This window comes from Mytilus trossulus, chromosome 10, assembly GCF_036588685.1.
Source record: "Mytilus trossulus isolate FHL-02 chromosome 10, PNRI_Mtr1.1.1.hap1, whole genome shotgun sequence".
NCBI classification, from domain to species: Eukaryota; Metazoa; Mollusca; class Bivalvia; order Mytilida; family Mytilidae; genus Mytilus; species Mytilus trossulus.
Window position 1 is genome coordinate 51150950 of NC_086382.1, and position 22203 is coordinate 51173152.

The 22203-nt window shown below is 31.3% G+C and overlaps 1 protein-coding gene and 1 long non-coding RNA gene across 2 annotated transcripts in view; one reads left to right on the plus strand and one right to left on the minus strand.

The window, feature by feature from the left end:
• Positions 1-10322, plus strand: part of LOC134687992 (uncharacterized) — a 119591-nt gene extending 109269 nt beyond the window's left edge. Inside the window, exon 18 of the mRNA XM_063548458.1 lies at positions 9793-10322. Coding sequence (XP_063404528.1) covers positions 9793-9965 — 173 coding nt within the window. The 3' untranslated portion in view covers positions 9966-10322. The remainder of the gene's footprint in view (positions 1-9792) is intronic.
• Positions 10323-15151: 4829 nt separating this feature from the next.
• On the minus strand, positions 15152-17585 carry LOC134687580 (uncharacterized). Its single transcript, XR_010101779.1, has 2 exons — positions 17475-17585; positions 15152-16242 (listed from the first exon to the last, which is right to left on the minus strand). It is a non-coding gene; the product is annotated as an uncharacterized LOC134687580 (long non-coding RNA).
• Between the last annotated feature and the right edge of the window lie 4618 nt (positions 17586-22203).

Below are 22203 nucleotides of genomic sequence, written 5' to 3' on the forward strand. Positions count from 1 at the left end.
ATGATGTAATTACTTATCTCTCCTTACTCAAATTATACCCTTCACAACAATCCATTGTCACACGAGGTTAACAATTCATTTGTCCTTAAGTGAAGAAGAATACACAAAGAATTTGTCGTCCATTTAAGTTAAGTCTTCAAATGAAGAAGTATCGCCACACAGTGTAATATCAGGCTTCTTTATATCTTGTGTCATATGTGCAATAGGCCTTGTTAGAAAATAAACCATTGCTCTTTTTATTTTCTAAGACGAGTTGGGTGATATCACAGTAACCGATTTATACTCAATTCTTGATACAATTTTGAAATAACACTGTAAGGTTATTAAATTTTAGAATTTCGAAATCTGTGACGTCTCCAATTTTATTTTATTTTTGGACTCTAAATTTTATGTTATAACTGTTGATTCTATAATATTCAATAACGTTCAATGATGCTTGATTATTTCATTTTAATCTTATTATAATGAACAATATATTTGCTGTCAAGATGCATATTTTTTTATTCTGACTGTTCACTATCAAAAGAAACTCCTTTTAAATTTGATGACAAAAGATTCTTATTGACATATGTAAGAAACAATGATGTGCGTTTCCCGTAGTAAATAATTCAAAAACAACAACGAAAATCATATTATTTAATGCGTACGTTATAATAAATAAAAAAAATCTAATTGATTTACTGGAAAACATTAATATCGCGACGTGTCCGTATAATCTTTAGTTAACAATACACGTTTGTTGTCCTTCCATCCATTAAATTTTGGACAATAGTAAACAACGAATATATGCTTACGACAGCAAAAAAGGTTTTTGTACAAAGTTGAAAAGATAAAATGATAGTAAATAGAAACCAGCAATAAAATTATTTATGTTGCTCTTAAAAAAATATTGGTCGGCTTCGTTGGAGATGGATAATAATATAGATATTGGTAAATGTTTTAGTAATTAAATTTATTCAGTATTGTAGAAAACTATTTATTTTTAATAACTATTTGAAAGTAGTATATCACTATAGGTCTAATAGGGTTCAAATTTTGATCGGTGCCAAAATACAGCCAAGCGTAGCGTATACACATATTGGTTGAAACATACCAACTTCTGTAGGTTCGATAGTCTTGTTTTTATGAAGTTTACGTACAGAACGGTGGGGTTTTTTTTGTGTGTGTTTAATTTGATAAAGACTTAACAGAAGTATGAAGAATCGCATTTCGCTTTCAAAAAGGTCCGAATTGCAAAACGGATATGTCCTGTATTTGATCAAAGGGATGCTCTCTTTAGAAAATTCCGTGTCGATTATTTTCTCGATTTTCTCAATCAAAACAATGAGACAAGACCAATGAACCTTTGGACATAATAAAAGTCTTTGTGATAATTACATGCTTGGACAATTATTATTAGAGAGAATGTCATAGTGACAGTTGTATGTACTGACATTCCTTGAGACAGGTGTTGGTCATTTCTTCTCTACTCCTACATTATCTTGTCACCTTAACGTGTCATTCCGAAACAAATCTACCAAATACACATCTTTCGGACTCTTTGTGCCACTCATTAGGGGGTTGAACAAGCCGTATTTAGCTTTGTAATTGTCTATTAGTCAAATCTGTAATACCTTTCACTGTCCCGCTTATAACCTTTCCTGGGTATTTATGAAAGTGTCAGGCCTTTCGAGAAGTCTGTGAGAAAATGTCCTATTAAAGGTATTGTCACGTTTTAATCGGTATTGCACAATGTATGAACCTGCTGACTTCTACTTGACCGCAGTTGACCAACCACGTGAAGCTGCGGAGCAAGATGACATGCAAGGCAAAGTCAGTTCAATACCTTATAAGTGGAGTCATATTAAACTTCAACATTTGTTATTGTTTATTACACGTTATTTTTACTTGTCAAAAATGCATTGGTGACCGCTGATGACCAGGGAACCAATTGACGTATTATAGAAGGACTATTGTATTGCCTGTATGAAGTTTATTGTTACTTCTTTATTTGTTTGATATTTTAACATACCACAAAAACACCTTAATATTTCCCTCCAAATATATGCCAAATTTAGATTTTTAATACACATTTGATAATTACTTCACAGAATTTATAACGCAATGACGGCAATCGGAGTGAAAATATCGGTTTTTATTTCACTCGGAAATCCTGGTAATTCATTCAAACCAATGTAATAAATATATATTCATATAGGGACTGCATTACTAGTAAAATTATATTGAAAACATATTGTGAATGTAAAATTGACTTTAGCCTCAGTCTTTGCGTGCTCACTTATTTCATCGTGACCCTTGCATATATGCCAAAATGATATATTGATGGAATATTCTACAATTGTTGATATAAGTATTTGAAATTGATGTCATGTGTTAACTTTCAAACATTCTTTTCTAAGCAAAACTTATATTATTGTGTTTTGTACATAATATCAAGTTTGACTTCTTAGACAATATATGCATGCAGTTTTGTTTTTAATATTTGATTTAATTTTTAAAATATATAGTGAAAGTGAATTACTGCTGAGACATGCTGTTAAATTGATTAGTTTCAAAATTTGCATTTCAAGCTCATTTTTCCTCTGACTGAACGGTTTGCCAGTACCTTACAAGGTACTAATAACTGTTGTCAACTTAGAAGCCCTGAAGAATGTTAATGCACGTATTTTAAAAGACCGGAAGTGTAATTGTGTTACAAATGAAGGGTTTGTGTGTCAGGATAGGGTGTAAACTACCCAGGAGAGACACCTGGGTCACCCAAATGTCCTTATTTTGCTCTTGACCATCTGTTGTTTTTAATATATATGACTTTATTCGTGTTTATTTTTGTATAATTGATTCAGGCTATAGAATAGTACAGGTAAAGGGGCCAAGAGGATAACACTAAAATAAAACATAAGTTGAATTACAATTAAAAAAGAATTTAAAAAAAATGTATAGCTGTGTTACAGAATTTGTATGAGTTTATATGAAACTGCTAATTACTAAAACAAACATTAATTATTAAACAATGAATAGCACATAAATTTGACCTGGATCTAAATAAAAATACAAGAACTTCTGGTCCGAAGAATAACTTTTAAAAGATATTAGTAGTTTGTACGAATTCTCAAAATATTTTAATTGCAAATAAAAAACTAAGACAAATTGTTCTGTGCAGGTTCTTTTTTCTATGCTAGTCATATAGTCTAGTTTTGTGCAAGATCGTGCTATGAATATACTTCTGTACAATGTATATGCACTTATAAACAATTAATGTAATACCGTACAACCAAGTAGTTATATTCTAAACATCGTTTTCAATATAATAGAATGTTATGCGACTGTCATACAAGTGATAGGTTTATCTAGCTATAAGACAAGGTTTATTCCATAATTTCCAACATAAGAAAATGCCCATTTCAAGTCAGGAATATGACAGTTGTTATCTATTCGTTTTAAGTGTTTGAGCTTTTAATTTTGCCATTTGATTAGGGACTTTCCTTTTTGAATTTTTATCGGAGTTTAGTATGTTTGGTGATTTTACTTTCTACATATAAGTATTGTTGTTTTTTTACAAATCGGAATCTTTTGACGTATTGATATCTTTAATGAATGTCTGTCAGTTGACTAAATAACTGATATCTCTGAAAATGAATGCGAAACTATCTTTTTTACTCATCTAGAGTTGAAGTGCTTTATAATCATACATGAGTTCATTGTTGCAATGATAACATACTGACAGTAGAGTACTGAAAGTAAAAGAAGCTAACAAATGGATGAAGAAATCTACACAGTATATAAATATTTCTTCAAATAATGATACTATATGTATCGACTATGCGAGTTTTATAGATGACACTTGAAGTAAAAAGAAACCCACAGCGTTAAAAGCGAGGTTATGTCATTCTTTATATTGGAAAAAAATGTTAATCATCTATTCCATAACGTTCATCCACTTGGTGGCATATTGTACAATACTCAACAAACTTCAAAATTGAATAGCACACCTCCTTGCTATGAGCAACTAAAACCACAAATTACTATGTTACCACGGTGTAATTTACTGTTTCTTTATCCTTGTAGGTATTGCTCTCGAGTAGGCGTTTAGAAAGCATTATACTAGGGGACGATAGTATTAAAACGGTATTACGTAACTGTTGTCAACTGGAATTCGGGCTCTTACATCATTAGGCGAGAGTGTAGGCAAAACTAGATTGCTAATGTACGCATACTTTGACCTAGCTGTACTTGTCTGCATCCTTGTCGTTATCATTGACAAGCACACCACATCCCATTATATATACATGTATATTTATCAATTTGCAGTATCATTGTGCATAATTCCGCCCTTCATTTAATGCATTTACAAAAGTAACAAGTTGACATTCAAATATTTCGTGGAATGTGAAAAAAGAAAAAAACTAGAAAATGTCTGAGAAATATGTATTTGCAACTTTATTCAATGTACAAGTATGTACTATAGCCTTTTAACAAGTTAAAATTTAAAACAAAGTTCTAACCAGGATTGCGTTGAATAAAAACCGACAAACCTCCATTTTTATACGTGTGCATGCAAAAAGTAAATATTTTATTTGCCTTAAGATACATACTATATAACCAGAAAAAACGTTCGCTTTACATAATTTATGCGTTTTCAAAAATATGTATGTAAAGTTGTTTAGAATTGGCAGCAAAAATTTCTTTGCTGCTATTTTTACTGTTTTCCAAGAAAAGTGTTTTGATTTTAAGGCATGACACATTCCTTCACCTTACAATGCACAGTATATGTAAATATCATCAGTTTGATTTGAATATCTCCATATATCGAATTTATGAATTTGTGTGCAATTTGATAATAAATGGAAACAACATTGTTTCTTCAGTTGAAGATTCTGGTTTTATAGTTATCAAAAGTACCAGGATTATATTTTTTTACGCCAGACGCGCGTTTCGTCTACATAAGACTCATCAGTGACGCTCAGATCAAAATAGTTAAAAAGCCAAATAAATACAAAGTTGAAGAGCATTGAGGATCCAAAATTCCTTACCTACGATAACACTTGTATTTCAAAACTTATGCTGATGATCAAAGGATATCATAAGATAAAATATTGAGATCCTGCCAGCAGTAAGATCCTTTTTAAATAATGAATTAAAAATAAATTTTAGATCTAGAGCTAGGTCAATAACCAAAAGTCTCCAAATGTGAATTGTAGACTTCGGGAAATAAGTAAATCTTAGCCTTTTTTTTTAATATGCATGAAATAATTGCCACTTTACGTTTAGAAATCAAAAGTCAATCAACTCCATTTAAAACAGCAGTTTTTACCATCTACGGATCACGTATAGAAAGCTGATTTAGTATTATTTATGTTCACAGTTACCCGTCAACCAAAATTATCATATATCATTTACCTTTAAATTTATATTCGTTCATGCCAGTAAGGATTTTGAAACTGAAATTAACGATGCTATGAAATTATTATTTTTTGTTACAACAGATTTTTAAAACATATTATGCAACATTATTTGGTGCATGTTTTATGTCATTGTACAGCTGGCATATGAAAGCATTGTCTTTTAACCATGGTCAGTTTATTTTCGTTCTATGAGTTTGACTGTCCCTCTGGTATTTTCGCCCCTCTTTTATGTTATTATACTAGTGCTGAAAATAATAACAAGTTTATTTCATATAAAGCTAATTTTTCTGCCGAGCCTGATACAAGCCAATGTTCAGCTCTTCCGACGTATACCGTATAAGTTATATTAAGTAAACACTACAAACTTGCAAGGTTATCTATATATAAAAGTCAGTCAGACGGAGACTTAATTTTCAGGGTATGAATGAATTTAAAGTGTAAATACTAGTACCTGGGAAAACAGCTGATATTTTATGAATGAAATACCTTTACTTGACTGATAACAGGTAAATTGATGCGAGGCACAACAAGGTTATGTTATCTGTGCAATCTTTACTTTGATGTATAATTTAACTTGCATTAGTCCACCTGTAATGTGCACATTTTACCACAAGCTAACAGAAATGCATTTTTTTATGTAAAATGTGCAGTTTACTTTCGGTTGCATTTTGAGGTGAAATTAAGAAACGGATTTAGATGCGATAACCCCAGGTAAAACTGCTAACACATCAAAGGAAGATTATAAATTGGTTAGTAGATTGTCAACAGTGACATTAGACCCTCCCACCGATTGACATACCTGTGGTTAGATTGCTGAATCGGCAGATCCATAGTTAAACCCGAAACCTATCTGAAAATAGAGAGATTTAATGTCATCACTAGGCCAATTTTAGAAATCTTTTAATATATCACTAAATCTATATATAAATTACTTATTAAGGAGAGATATTAAATATAGTCGGATTTCTTAAGATTTATATTGTTTGTTTTATATTTATTATTTTGCCAATTTTCCTTTATTATTCATTGTTTCTTTCGAGTTTTCTTTTTGTTAAATAATTTCCAGTGTAAATTCTATCCATGCAATGATTATCAAAGTTGTCTTTTAGGTTTTATAGTTTTTCCTTTGGTTTCAAATTGTTTATGAAAAAGTGTAAATCCATAGAGCAATTGGATAGCGAGAATATTTAAGGGAACTGTTATAATCTTATTGAAATGTATGTATAACATCTACTAATAGTCTCACCAAACTCAAGCATTTGCACAGGCCAATTACCTAACGATATTTCAAGAAGAATGTCTGGTGTTTATTATTTCATTCATACTGCACAATGACATCCAATTATACCTCTTATATAGCTACATATGTGATTTCTTAACGACAAATATTTTGTAACTAAACAGCTCCATCATTTGACAAAGTATCCGGAGAAATGCAAACATTGACTAGTTAAAGTCATTTGTCCCCAGGTAAAGACCATGTAGGTAAAACCACGTAGTATTAATGATTCTTTAAAACGATGGGAACAAGGTGTGAACCTAAAACTCGTGCTTTTAATTTGACCAAGTTACGAAATGATGACTCAAACCTTTACAACGTGGCCTAATTAAAACACGAAAAAAAGATGAAAATATACATTTTTATGTTTATATGTATTGTAGTCTGCTAGTGTATTTTCCTTTTTTTTTTAATTGAAAGCATCTGAAAGATGCATTGAACTGTATATCCTTGTATACCGCTGAACATAGATATGAGTGATTAAAACACAATTGATCATGAAGTCGGCATTATGTGAACCTACCGAATTTGAAAATAATTTGAAGTATTTGTTATTTTTTGCGTTTTTCTACTTTTCGACTCATCCTTCAGATATGATATTTATTGTTCCATACACGGACCACTAAGTTGCTATACAAATCCACCAAATTCCTTTCTTTATATTGTTATTAAACGTTCAATTGCATGTATATTAACATCAACAATTGACTTGGGAACAATAGAACACCCCTTTAACAAGGACAATAGTTATCCAAACCACTAATTTTGAGTGAAACTGTTGATAGGGAAACCAAAAGCTCTCCTTGACATTATATAAAATAAGTCATTAGGTTCCATGTCATTGTCTTCTAGCTTTCTAACTTAGGCTGGGTGGTAAACTTGTCCCTGTAATGCAATCCTAACTGACTTTACCCGGCTCGTTAATCATGTAGTTTGGTTTTGTTGTGATTATCGGTTCAGAAACGGGTATATATTGATGTGAAACAATGTGACAAAAGATAATCCTTCACCCGACACAAGAGGTGCACTTGTTTGTCTCATCAGGTTACAGTGATTCATGAATATGATGTGGAGGAATTTTTTTAACAACTTTTCTCGTATTTTTGTCATTTATCTAGAAAAAGCATATCTTTTAATTATTATATTCTAGCTTTTTCCTTTTTAATTCAAGTACTTTATAAAGATGGATATATAAATGTTTTATTCGTTACAATATGGAATATAAAAACCCCGCTCCCAACCGACTCCAAATGAATTGTATTCTATATGTATATATAGTCTTTCTAAGACTACGATTAGATATGCGATTTTATAAATAAATTTTTATTAATATGTAACAGCAGTTTCAATTCTTATAACCTTGACGAATCAATGAGTCTTTAAACGAGGACAGTTTCTTGAGAGGAGTTTAAACATTCTGAGTAAATAGTACAAAATGATCAGCAAATAAATCCAGCCCGTCTCTAGTACATACCACTTTAAATTGTAATTTACATATAAAACCACTTATGGACCGGTATAATTGCAAAAAAACCGTTTTGCCCCTGACTTTTTGTATTATTGCTTATTTGACAAATTTTTAATAGCAAAGGAGCAGGGAAGGGAGCACACCTCGATCGCATTTGAATCTAAAGACATTGTATAAAGTTCTGCATTGAAAAATGTGATAATCCTCAGAAAAAAATAGATCTCATGGAATCCTAGATTTTTCCGTTCAATAAAAAAAAAATCAAAGCACAAGCTCTTTATTTTTTTTATTTTTTTTATGTTTTTCTTTTCTAGATAATGAAATTATTTAATTTTCATAGTTGCAAACGAAAAAAAATAAAACGCATTTGAACGATACCACATTTTATTAAGCACCAGAAGCACATTTCGACAACAAATATATCTTCAGTGCGCATAAACTTATTTAAAACAAAATACATCAAAACATATAGCAAAAGCCGTACAAGGAATCAGCGTTTTCAATGAAGAAGATGTATTGCTTGATTAATAATAAATTTAATTAAGGCTTGCTATTTGCTTTACTAAACGTCCCTGTCAGTTAATATTTATATATAACTGATTATTGTTGTCCGGTAAAAAAAAACCAAGGTCATATATATGAATATGATTTGTTTGTGATACTGTAAAAATTACTGACAATCATCCACACAGGATATTTAACACAAAGAAAGTTCATCTTTCGGTATAAATACCTGGAAGGATGTCACTTGTGACCGATCTCCGTTAAAGAAATTTAAGTGCTCTACATTATATGACATTATGCCTTTAAGGCCAAGGGAGATAATCCGTTCTAAATGGTCATCAAATCAAGTCATGCAATTTGCATAATCCTTGGTGGCATACTGAGCTTAAGATTTTCTTATCCTTTGTTGTCTTCACCTAAATATATATGAGGTATTCAAAATATATACAATGTCCAAATGGATACAGTCTGATTAAGATAGTTGTCTTTATCTATCTATAATTTTCAATTCTTATAACAATTTACTGGTTTTGTTTTATGTAAATTATGATGATAAAAATATAACTCTTGTTTACTGTCATATTGTAGAGCGTAATAATGTCTTGTTGATATACCTCAAAGGGTGATTGATAAGCAAACATGTACGTGATGTTGTTTTTATAATTCGTTTCTACCTTCACTAGTTTATTCAAGCTAAGAGCTAAATAAGGTACTAGGCTTTTTTTGTTTTTGATACTTCAGCGTTTACGAGTAATCAGTGGTTTTCGAATCAAACCAATTAAATGATCAAATCAAAAACGAAAGCATAGATGTATAGCCACATCAGGAACCGGATAACTGAAAGGAACATAACACTTAAAGCGAAATTGTACGAGCTCACTTTTGTAAACATTGTATCTTCTATGAAATACAAATTTATCAATATGGATATTAAACTGAAATCATTGAAATTGATCTGTCTGTTTGGCATATAGCCTATGTAGTCCATTCTCAATTTCATATATAAGTTAAATTTTTCTTGACCAATGATTTGCTCATGGGTTGAGCACATAGAATGCCTATGTTTTGGAAAAAAAATATCAGTTGTGCTGGTTCTTTGATAAAAGCGTTAAAATTAGTTATGTTTTATTATTTTTCAGAGGAAGACATTTCTCTTACAGAGGACGAATTGAGAGAAAGTTTACAGAATGGAACAATATCAGAAGCACAAGTGATTGAAGCGTGTCAGGTTGAGATGGGAGACGATGAGGAACAATCGGTTATACACATGGAAGAAGATATGGATGATGGTTTATCGATGTCTTTGACTTGAAAACAGTTATAAAGTATTAAATGTTACAAAATTGATGCTCATTGTACAATAATGACGCTCGTCTACTTGTTCTGTGTATGTCATTTCAAGCGGAAATGAAAGCCATGTCTATCTGAACCAGTACACTGAATGAGGAAGATGCATGAGAGACTGATCATTTACCTCTAAGCATAACATTATTTTCATCGGGGTAGTAAATCCAAATACATAAAGGAGTTTCCTTAATTATGAGAGAGCATATGGATCTATATTTTTTATAAACTGTTTTATTAATTTATAAAGATTTGTATGAAAACTTTAATTTATTGAATGGAGACTTATGTAAAATGATATGAATGATATTAAAATATGATCATAGTAAAAATTTGTTTAATGTGAGGATTGCGCTTACTTGTAATACAAGCAGACATGTAAAACATGCTCCTTTGAAATGTTTTCCTCAGATGAATGTTCAAATATAAAGCGAACAATTCATTAGGCGAACCAAGTTGAATACATTTGTCATAGTTTGATTCCAAATCCAATGTGTAATTGTTGCGTCCATGTTTCACAGATTTCAGTTCTTTGTATTATTTTGTGGGATGTTGTTTGTCTTTTCGGTCTGTATTTCGCAATGGCTTTGGTAATTTTCATAGAATGACGATTTTTAATGTTTTCGTAATGGAATTTTATTTGACTGTCATATAAGTTAGAGGTTTGGTTAGCTACAAAAGAAAATGCCTGTTCCAAGTCAGGAATTTGACAGTTGGTATCCATTCGTGAAGTATTTTAGCTTTTGATTTTGACATTTGATGACAGACTTTTAGTTTTGCAGTATTGAGTGCGGTATTTTTGTCATTTTACGTTTAAGTATCTTCTGTCCCTTTTTTGTGTTCTGGGTCTTTTGTTAATTCGCTAATGTATTGATGATTATATTCTGTATATTCCTAGTGATTTTTATTCTTTTATTCTAGCGACACTAACAAATCTCATCTAGACGAAACACGAGTCTGGCATATTGAATTATAAGCATTACAAATTTTGATAACTGATATCAAAGTTTAACTAAATGAAAAATATTTCTGCTTATTTAATGATTTTCAAGTTTTTTTCAAAAATTTGCAACGTTTGATGTTAAAATAATGCGATTCTACGTAAAGATGGATCTAACCTGGAATAGAACTAATAATGATCTTCTGCATTCAGATGTTTTAAGTCGATCCTCGTCTTTAAAGGGATAGTTACCTTACAATGTTATCTTACCGTTGTGACTTGTGTCACAAACAGCTGATAATTTCAGATACGTAATCAACAACAATTGAACAACAAAAGATCTTACAAAAGTAATTGTTTTTAAAGTGATGGGAAGTAGTTGTCAGGATTGGGGTTTCTTTTTGATACGAGATTTCCATCGACACTGATCTGCTTCATCTGAATGTATATGTCCATTGGACGGTCTGATCAAGTACCGTTTGATGTGTCATATAACCACGTTGTCAGCACTATCATCTATTGTTTGCCATATACGTTACCCGATATTGACAACTACTGTTTTTCTCTGTTCCTAGTTCTGGTATTTCTCTATTCATCTTATCATGCGAGTAGTCAAATACCCTTTTACTTTACTTTCTCTTCATGCTTTCAGTATTGCTGACCTACATTTCTATTCATTGATTAAATATTAGAAAGACATCGATCTTTATTTCCTTTGCATTCAAGTTTTTCAAGCAATTTAAATAACAAAGGACGAACCAAAGAAGAAAGGTATATCTAGTTATCGTGTTTCAGTATTTTCTCGAAGCATCTATCGAGTGTCAGTGGTTCCGCAAAGCATTGTCATGGCTTTTACTTTTTGTTTAATCTTTTCTTCGTCTTTGTTTTTCTCTTCATCCTATGTTGCCCATGACATATTTAACTACCGATCGGTTTCCGTAAGATGAATGAATGAGAAATGCAAGATTTCACGCCTTTTAAAGAAAAAAAATACAAAATATGTATAACAAGGGTCTTGCACCTTATTTGTGGAATCCAAGTACATGATTATGTAGAGCAAGGTCGAAATCTGCTATGAAAAAATACGTCTATTTGTTGGTACTTATAGTATTGCACTGTTGGCTTCTAAAAACATATAAAATAGCTAGTTCAGTATATGCAACACTTCAGCTCTTAATTTGAATAACACATCAAATGGTTTAGACATGAGGGTCACATCATTGTATTGAAAAGTGTTGAGCTTTCTAAAGTCTAAACATTACCGTATAAAAAAAAAATATGTAAAATATTTTCTGACATACTAGTAATAGAAAATAAATAAAGTAAATACATAGGAAATTTCAGAAATCCACATACTACTGTTGAAGCGTTGTTCGAAGAAAAACATTTCTATTCTAGTTGTCAGAAGAAACATGCATTCAGTACATGACATGTTAATTTCTATATGGTTTCTTTTCATGTGAATAATATGAGACTTTCTTTCAGACGAACAAAATCAAATCAAATGAGCTACATCAACTAATATAAACATATAAGACAAATCTTAGCCAAATAAGGACTTGCATATTCTTACCTTACCTTGAAGATCAAACAAAATGACTATGATTCCTGAGTTTACATAGATGAGATGGATAAAAAAAATAATCTATAATAAAGACAATGCAAATTACACTAATTTTGATATATCTGCATGTTAAGCAGTAACGAGTAAAACGTGTGTGAAGAAAAGAACTATTTAGTGTGTCACTCACTTGGGACAGCTATGCAGACTGATAGCCAAAAAGTCCAATATAAGTCCAAAGCAATTGAACCAGATATAATTACAGATTCACTCTCTGTTGTGAACAATCGAACTATGCATTAAGTGGATGAAATGTTCAACTGGCTGTAATATATGTAGAGAGAGAGTGATTTAAATAGTTAATCAACAGATAATCTGAGCAATGCAATTATTGGCTCACAAAGCTACCGGATAGGACAAAGGAAGGGAAATGATGAGCAAAACATGAAAGTTGAAGAGAACCAACTTTTATTGGTGAGGAAGATTAACAATTTGATCATGATCAACTCCAGCTAACATCCGATAAATATTTTGCTATTATTTTAGATTTGTGTTCATTTTCGAAGTATGTCAATGAATGGTAAAAATTGAATCGCACTAGTCCCTTACTGATTAAATTGATAGAATGTTTATCTAAAAACACTGATGTATGGACCACTTAATGAAGCATCTAAGTACTTGGGACTAATTGTTGTGGACACAGGAAATGTCATGTATATATATTGCTTGATTCGCTATATCATTTTTCCCATATATTTATTCATTTATCGGACGGATAGGTTCGAAAATTAGTTTTTGAAATGCTCTAAACTATATTGATGTCGAACAAAATCCACGCTCATTTTGAAAAAGACGCCGGATATTTCCGATTAACAATTAAAAGATATTTTGACTTCAAAATTATGATTTATTGATAATACAAAATCAATTTGATTTTTCACTGATTATATAAAATTTATTGCTTGGTTTCATATATGAATCAGTATCGTATTATAAAGATTGTTATATGCATAAAGTATAAGTATAAAACACTCAATCGTGGTAGACAATTGTAATATTTGGGCATACAATTGTAGGGAAAACTTGTTAGTTCATCACAAAAACTATGATACGTATAAAACGATCATTACTTACTCATGTATTAAAAAAAAAAAGAAATTCAACGCTTTCTTGTGTTTTAAGACTGGTATATTTTATATATTTTTTGTAAGTTGTGGAAAGTTATTTAGTTTTTACTACACTGAAAAAAATAACTAGTAATCTCTACTAGGTTAACTAGTAAACTTACTGTCCATGAGATTACTAGGCCAGAAGTATATTTACTAGCCTACTTAGTAACTATACTAGGCCATCAAAGTAAACTTACTAGGCTACTTAGTAATTATACTAGGAGTCCCTAGTAATTTTGCTAGACTGCTTGGTGACTTTACTAGTCTGAATAAGTATTTTTACTACCTTTTAGTAACATAACTAGGTCCTCCTAGTGGCATATACATGGTAAGACTAGTGATTCTACTAGCTTCAAGTAACCCTACAAACATTTCCTAGTAGGAATACCTACTTCAGCTAGTAACTTTACTAGCTATAAGTACTTGTACCAGGTCATCCTCGTGTGGTTCTTTTTCGTACCTACATGTAGCAATGTTACTGAGTTGAGGTTTCTTTTATGCATAGTTTCATAGCAGTGCAATTTCTAACAGCTTTTTTCTATTGTACTGGTACAAAGTTCAAAATGATAAATCCAGTATTTTTAAGAAGGGGGACTGCCATAAAAGGGGACTCACTCAAGTCATAGTTCAATTTTTCACTGTATTATCAATGAATTTTTCCCATGAAAGGGGCCTTAATCCATCACTCAGTAAAATCATCAGGAATCAGGAAGCTTCTAGGTAGGTATAATATGTGTTTGTGATCTTTCAATTCAAGAAACACAATGACAATAGCAATAATTGTAAAAGATAAATATACAACAATGACCTGAAAAGACTAGCAAAAACTTCGCAATAGGTCAGAATATCCTCAATATGAATTGACTTATAATGTATACTTTGGTTGGTAATGAATGCAGATAAAAAATTGTTGCATAAGTAGTGATAATTGACCTTCAATGTCAATAAAGACAAAACTATTTCTTTTCACTCCTTGTTCTTGCTGTTTTCTCTTTCATATATTCTCACTTAAATTTCGCCATGTTAGGCCTGAAAGCTTTACAGTTACCTTACTAAATTTGTCAGTGTGTGAGGTTCAGCATAATAATTTTTAAGATAAATCCTACATATTTTATTTACATAAGATGCACAATACATTTGAGTAGACTATACAACGTAGTTGTTTTCAATTATAGGAAAAGGTGTCCAACCAACAACATTACAAACAAATGGGTAACATGTTCTCAATTAACTTCAAAGTAATCATTTAAATTCACGTTTCAAAACCATTTTAATAAGCTGTTCCCTAATCAATATTAACAATATTTCATACATGTATTTAGAATATTTAGTTTACAATTCTAAAGTTATTTCAATGAAAAAAATTTAAAACGTCAGTTTAATAAATTACAACCCATCTAGTTATTGTATGGGCCCCTGTTTAAAAAAATCCGCTCTCCCTGCAGAACCAAAATGAATAAACACTCATTCGAATATTTATTTAAAAAAAAAAAAGAACAAAGTAAGACTTATCAGTTATTTTATGTCTTCCTACTTCAAAGTTTACATTTTAAAATACTTAGAAGTAAAAATAAAATTGTCAGGAAGTAAGTATACAGATTGTACCTAACAGTTTATAACTTTATAAAGCATGATCACTTATTATTTTTTAAAGCACTGTAAATTTTAGTTTGAGCAAACAGATCCAACTCAATGTCACCCCTCTAGAGCACCAGGATCTAAATACATGTCACCCATCTCATATAGCACTAGGATCTAAATTATTTTCACCGTTTGCTCCTACATTGATATTATATATTATGAAACTTTGTTTTATCTTATTTTGACCTTAATAAACTTGAACAGGACTAGGTCAAAACTGATTTTATAGTCTTAATCTATTGAATTATAATATTGGCTTGTAATACTTTTTAGATGAATGAATAAGTTGACACATAAGTTTGTTAACATTTTCAAGGAACTGGCATGTTTACAGATATCACTTTCTCAAAATTGTTTATACTATACATGTATGTCATATATCACAACAAAAACAAATAATCATACTTGTACTGAAACATCAATAGATATAAATATAAATGTTCATTATATAAAAGTTTTCATGCTATATGTATCTGCATTGTTACATCGAAGGTCCCAATTCTGGTGTGAACTTGATGGGAGAGCGGACTCCTATTGACGGCCTTGGTGAGCTGTTTTAAAGCTCTCAACTGACTTGGCTCACACTACGTCTTCTTTCAATGAATCACAGTTTTGAAGAAGAATGAGTTTTTAAATTACTCGTTTTCACAGTTTGTTGTTTCAATAGCCTTAACCAAATTTGTAAATAATCATGTTCAAAGTCTGCAAAGCATGTCGGCTTGATGTTCCTTTTAGTAAAGATTGCTTGTTACATTGTACCAATAATTTGTCAGGTTTGGATAGCTGGGAGCATACCCTCAACCACTTTGTACGGTAATACTAGTCTTTGGCTTGTTCTTGTGAATTGTAGGTTTTTCAAGTTCCAGTAAGTGTTGCATGTTGGTGGTTGATCATTCTTATCTAAATTTATCATCCCCTGTGATTTTTTCAGAGCCTGAAATTATACAAAAATCCATATTAAAACTACATGTAGTGTTGTTTATTAATTAATATGGATTACCTATAACTCTACTGTCAATTTCTACTAATACATTGTATTTAAAAAAAACTATATTTCACTTTGTTTCTTATGTGTGATAGGTGAGTCATCATGTCAGACATATAGAGATACACACACTGTATGTGCTTTTTTTTTTTAAAGCTTTTTAATGCAATTGCATACAAGTATTTAAAGTAAAACATTAACGAGACAGTGGCTGACCCAGGAATTTTCATAAGTGGGGGCCCACTGACTGACCTAAGACGGGGGCCCACTCCAGTCATGCTTCAGTGAGTCCCTATAAAAGCAACCAATTTTTTTCCCAAAAAGGGGAAGCGGTGCCACCCCTCCCCTAAATCTGCCTCTGCGAGTTTAGTATGTTTGCATTAATAATAAATCTACAATTATACTGCTATACAGAGAGTTAAAATACTGGCAAAAAAAATAATTGTCCCAGAGCCATGTTAAACTTTAAAATATACTTTTATAAATATTTTTATATTTAATTTAAAAAAAACAGTTAAGGCATCACCCTTTCTAATCCAGTGTTGGTAAATTATCAAAAAAAATTTAGTAAATTAAGAAAAATTGTATTAGCCTTTCTTTCTACATTCACGGTCAGCTTTTTAGAAAAGCTATAACTTGTTTGAAATTAGAATGCATTTGTGCACTAGAGTCAAGATGCAAGTGTACACCTACATGGTGCATGTATGTCATCAAGTACATTCTGTAGTGCTTTCAATTGTTTCTCAATTTCATATTTGATGTGAAAATATTGAAGATATACCATGTATTGACTGTGTTTATAGTTTTGGCAGTTTCATTTTCTCACTACATGGGCGCAGCCATATCATATTCATAACGAGGCGCACTTTAATTATATAATCATAAAACGTTTCGGATTGAAGTTACGGTTTTCTGTGGTGAAATAGTAGGATTATTAATGGGGGGTCATTAATTAGTTTTCGTATTAAAAAAAGAAGAAAATGTGTTAAAATTATAATAACGAAATCTGCATCTTGTAAATCTTAACTTAAATAGATAAAGTTTGTTCCACGTGTCACAATGTTAGCTTGACCTTTCCTGTAGTACATTTTATTTACGTGAAAGGCGAAATGATGTGGTTCTTTTTTTGTGTAAACAAGTGAAGCCGATAAAATAAAACACAACTTAGTTAAAATACTTACAGCTTTTCAATGAATCAGGCCAAAAATCACCCAGGTTCTTTATTCGTTTGATTGCGGCCATCACTTCATGTACAACTGTTGAACAGAACTTGGCCCACGCGAATATGATATCGTCCGGCGGGAAATCCTGTTATCAGTTGCACAGCTGGTTCCTGGTAATACGAGGCATCCACGATAGTAAACATACTAGTCTAATTAGTTGTTTGATAATCTACTAGGGACTTTTAATGAAGTACTAGCCAAACTAGTAATAGTTACTAGGTATTTTTTTTCAGTGTATTGCTTTAGTCGTTCCAACCGTCATTACTTTTCCGTCGACTGGCTATTTCATTTTATTTTTAATTTTTTTTTTAAATTCTTATAACGGTTATATTCATCAACCCCTTGGACGAGTTTGAATATCCGTAAAATCCCCACATTTTTAGGTATTCAAACATGTTACCCTTTCCCATTATGATTCGGGTCCCAAGGATAGAATTTTAATTTTGGATATACAGGTTTTCACTCATTAAAATACCAGATGGGTGAGACAACCAGTACATTATTCGGGAGGGAAACTTGTAGTAAAATAAAGATGTCACAGATATTAATTCTTAATATGTATATGATAATTAAGTTGAAATAACTCGTTTTAACTAGATCTTCCTGCCGGTTCAGTTCCAGTCATTTTTCTACCGAGGAATATATCGTAGCTTTTTGGAATTTTTGGTCCTCAATGCTCTTCAATTATCTTCAATATAAAACAGAAGGTGTTGCATGATTGATAAGACAACATTATAAAAGAGACCAAATGAAATAGAAATAAACAACTTAAGGTCATCATTAAATAATGAACAACTTCATTTAGCCTATTTTCAGGTCCCAAATAATTATACGATTAGGACCTGAACTTTTGTATTCGAATTTCACTGATTTATTGACGACGGCATGTCTGGCGAATTGTTTTACATTGTTATATAGGGGCCTTTTATAGCTGACTATGCGGTCTGCCGTACGGTGACCTATAGTTGGTAATGTCTGTGTCATTTTGGTCTCTTGTGGACAGTGGTCTCAAATGCAATCATACCTCATCTTCTTTTTTTATATATTCAAATGTTGAGCTTGATTTCTAAGACAAGTTCAATTTTTACGAATGGCATCTCACAAATCATAAATATACTGTGTACGCTATGAGTATTTAAATATAAATTCAATATTATTCTTTACATTCCACATGTTAACAGACACACATATACAACATACAGCCATCAAAGCTTTGGTGTTTTTTTAACCTTATTCTGTTGTAATCCTTAACTTCCGCAATCTCTTTGTATATGATCAGTTGGAAAAAGATATGAAAATCGGGTATCTGATAAAACTGTTTACTAATCTAAATTTGACAAAAAATGTTAAAAATCACATTTTCACACGACATTTTGAGCATTGAAGTTTTGGTTCAATTTGAACTTTCTGTAATTTGTTCTGAATTAAAAGAATTGACGAATGTCAAACAGTAAAAAGCAATCAGTTGACACATCATCTTGTATCTTTGTAATTCATTCACAGATCTGACGAATCATCTGATTTTATCGACTTATCATTTATTTTATCGTCCTTTTGTAAAGATATTTCGTGTTTGGGGTGATGTCAAGGGTAGAAATCTTAAATCGACCGTGGTTTTTAACAACAAAGAGAGGTGGATTATATAGATCACTTGTACTAAGTAACATCTCTATTGTATGAAAAAAAAAACATTCCGTTAAACATTACTGGTGTGTAGTCGACTAGGTAACATGTCCTAATTCCGTCAATGACTCAAAAGAAAACAGTTGGATATATAGGTGTAAAAACTTAAACAGGTTACACAAAGAGAAAAAAAATAGGTTACCCACTGCTTGCAGCAGTCATGTTTTAGGATTTTGTTATACCCGGAAAATTCCTAGTAGTCATGCTTATACATCAATTGGCTTGATGAAATCATACCCGATGCATATCATGTAGTGAAGCCTCATTTCCAAAATAATGATAAAAAATAACAGAAAAGCAATGCGATGATAATAGTCATTGTACCAGTGTTATACTTTGCATCAACTTATCTGTGTTTTGTTTTTATTCTTAAACAAGATTTAAACATCGGTTAACTACGATTACTTCTAATTAAACATCTCTGAAGTTACATTGTATTTCATAAATTTACAAACTGAGAAAGTTGTTGAAATAAACCTTCTGAAATTCTAAACATTATACTTCAAAGATATTTTTAAACAATTATCCGTTTTTTGATGAAATCAAAACGTTATACTTATGTAAAAAAAGGTAACAGTAGTATATCGCTGTTCGAAATTCATAAATCGATTGAGAAAATATCATATCCGGGTTACAAAACTAAAACTGAGGGAAGTACATCAAATATAAAAGGAGAACAACGACACAACTAAAATGTAAGACATATAGAAACGAACTATAATATAACAATGGCCATTTTTCTGACAAGGTACAGGACATTTTAAAAATAAAATGGTTTGTTTAACATGGTTTTGTGGCTAGCCAAAACCTCGCACTTTCATGGCAATGTTAAATATAACACTAAAATGACGCCAGTAGATGATAGGAATACATTACAAGAATATTCAAGACAGAGAATTACGCAAAAGAACAATACAATATAGAACATTTCGAAACAAACAAAACAGAAACACTGAAGTGAACCCCCAAAAGAAAACATCAAACGGCAATGCAACACACAAAGAAACAAACTATACGATAACAATTGTCATTTCCTGGCTTCGTACAGGACATTTAAAAAAAATATGGTGGGTTGAAGTAAGCAAGTTGAGAAAAAAAAAGCGAATTTCACATATTTCAAGGGAAAACACAAGCTTATAATAAGTTTCGTAAAAAACGCGTTTTGTTTGAACAAGGCTTGTTGGTAGCGCTCAAATGAAAAGCAACAAATTTCTTCCAAAAACGGCTAAGGGGTAAAAAAAAACCTTAATTTCTTAAATAATCTAACATTAATAACAGTATGAATTTACTGGTATGGAAACATGCAACTTGTGTTATAAACGTTTGCTTTAACAACATTTAGGCAATTCAATTAAATAAAGGAATATACCTCTTTCTTCCAAAGTTCCTTTGATTACAGTTTTTGTTCATTTTGGTTTATTTGCTCTTCCTTTCTTCATTAGTTTTTTTTATTTTCAAATATGTTGGCCTCTAACCACACTGTAGGGACATTTATTTTCAAAATGTTTAGCTGATGCAGAAAAGTTGTCACCCATTCGTTTGATGTGTTTCAGCTTCTGAATTTGCCTTCTGACTATGGACTAACCTTTTTTAATTTTCCTCGGAGTTCTTTTTTTTGTTTGTAATTTCAACTTTTAAACTCGCGTCACTTATGAGTATTGTGTAGGTGATATGCTTATCTGGTGTACAAAAGTTTAAGTCTGATATCGATGATGAGTTAATATGAGCGTCATGGATGAGTCTTATGAAGAAGAAACGCGCGTCAAGCGTACTTAATTATAATCCTGGTACTTTTGATAACTATTTACTTTCAAAAACTAAACTTTTGTTGGCGCCATGTTTTGCATAGGCCCTCCACCTGGATCTTTATGCTGCATTTGCTATGTTTACCTATTTACTTCGACATAAGTAATTCTCATCAACCATTCAACTCGAAAGTTTCCTTTGTTCTTTCTATATTTGTCTTTACTGTGGGTGTCTTAGTAAAGACATTGATATAAGTGGAGCCAACCCTCTAAAACAGTTACAGCTTGTTATAAGGTTCTTGATTGCTTACAACGTTCTGTCCTATAATATAAGATACTACTGTATTTCATTTTAATTTAATAATTCATGTGACTATCTAAACCCATTTCATTTTATTTCTAAAAAATGTTCAGTTCCCATAACAAAAAGATCATTAAATATTCCATGACTGTTGACCATTTGATATTGATTACGCTCTATTCGCATTGATAAAAATAACTTTTTAGACCTTGCTGTTAAAAATAACATAAACAAATCTGATAGATTGGTGTAGGTTTACTCTCCGTCTTTGATACTAGTTTATGAGATGGACTTCTCTTGTATTTTCAGGGTTGTTGTCATGAAATATTTATTTAGTCAGACAATACATGTGTAATGTAAACCAAAAACAAAATTCCTACTTTGATGTAGTTTTTAACCAAAGGCGACAACAAAATGGTCATGTAAGACCAATCGAGTGAACTATGAAAACAATTCATCTTTACAAGGCCATCTGCCAAAATCACTTTGTAAAAATTATTTGAAATGTATGCTGCTATGAAAGTAATGTCTTATAATATTGAAAATAAGATCAGTCTTACTCTTAGAAATGAAAACAACGCGTTTGAAATCTATGGGAAACAGTCAGCAGAATTCTGAGAATGTTTACAAGGATGCTCCTACCATTATTTAAAATCTATTTTTATTTGGAGAATTGTTCAAACATTTTGCATGGATGGTTAATTGAAACTGTGTATTTTTTAGATTGCAGTAGTCTCGTTGTTTCATTCTTCGTGGCTTATAACCTTGAATTTCGAACCTATACCTGACAAGTTACTGCACAATTTATTATTTCACCTGAGTAATTATTATAATTCTAACTCAGTTCTAATTGTTATCCAAGAGGTAACATGAAGGTCTTTTTACCTGTCGTCTTCGGAGTTTGTAGTTCTTATATTTTATATGTAACTTTTTTACACACTATTTTAGCTTGGACCTT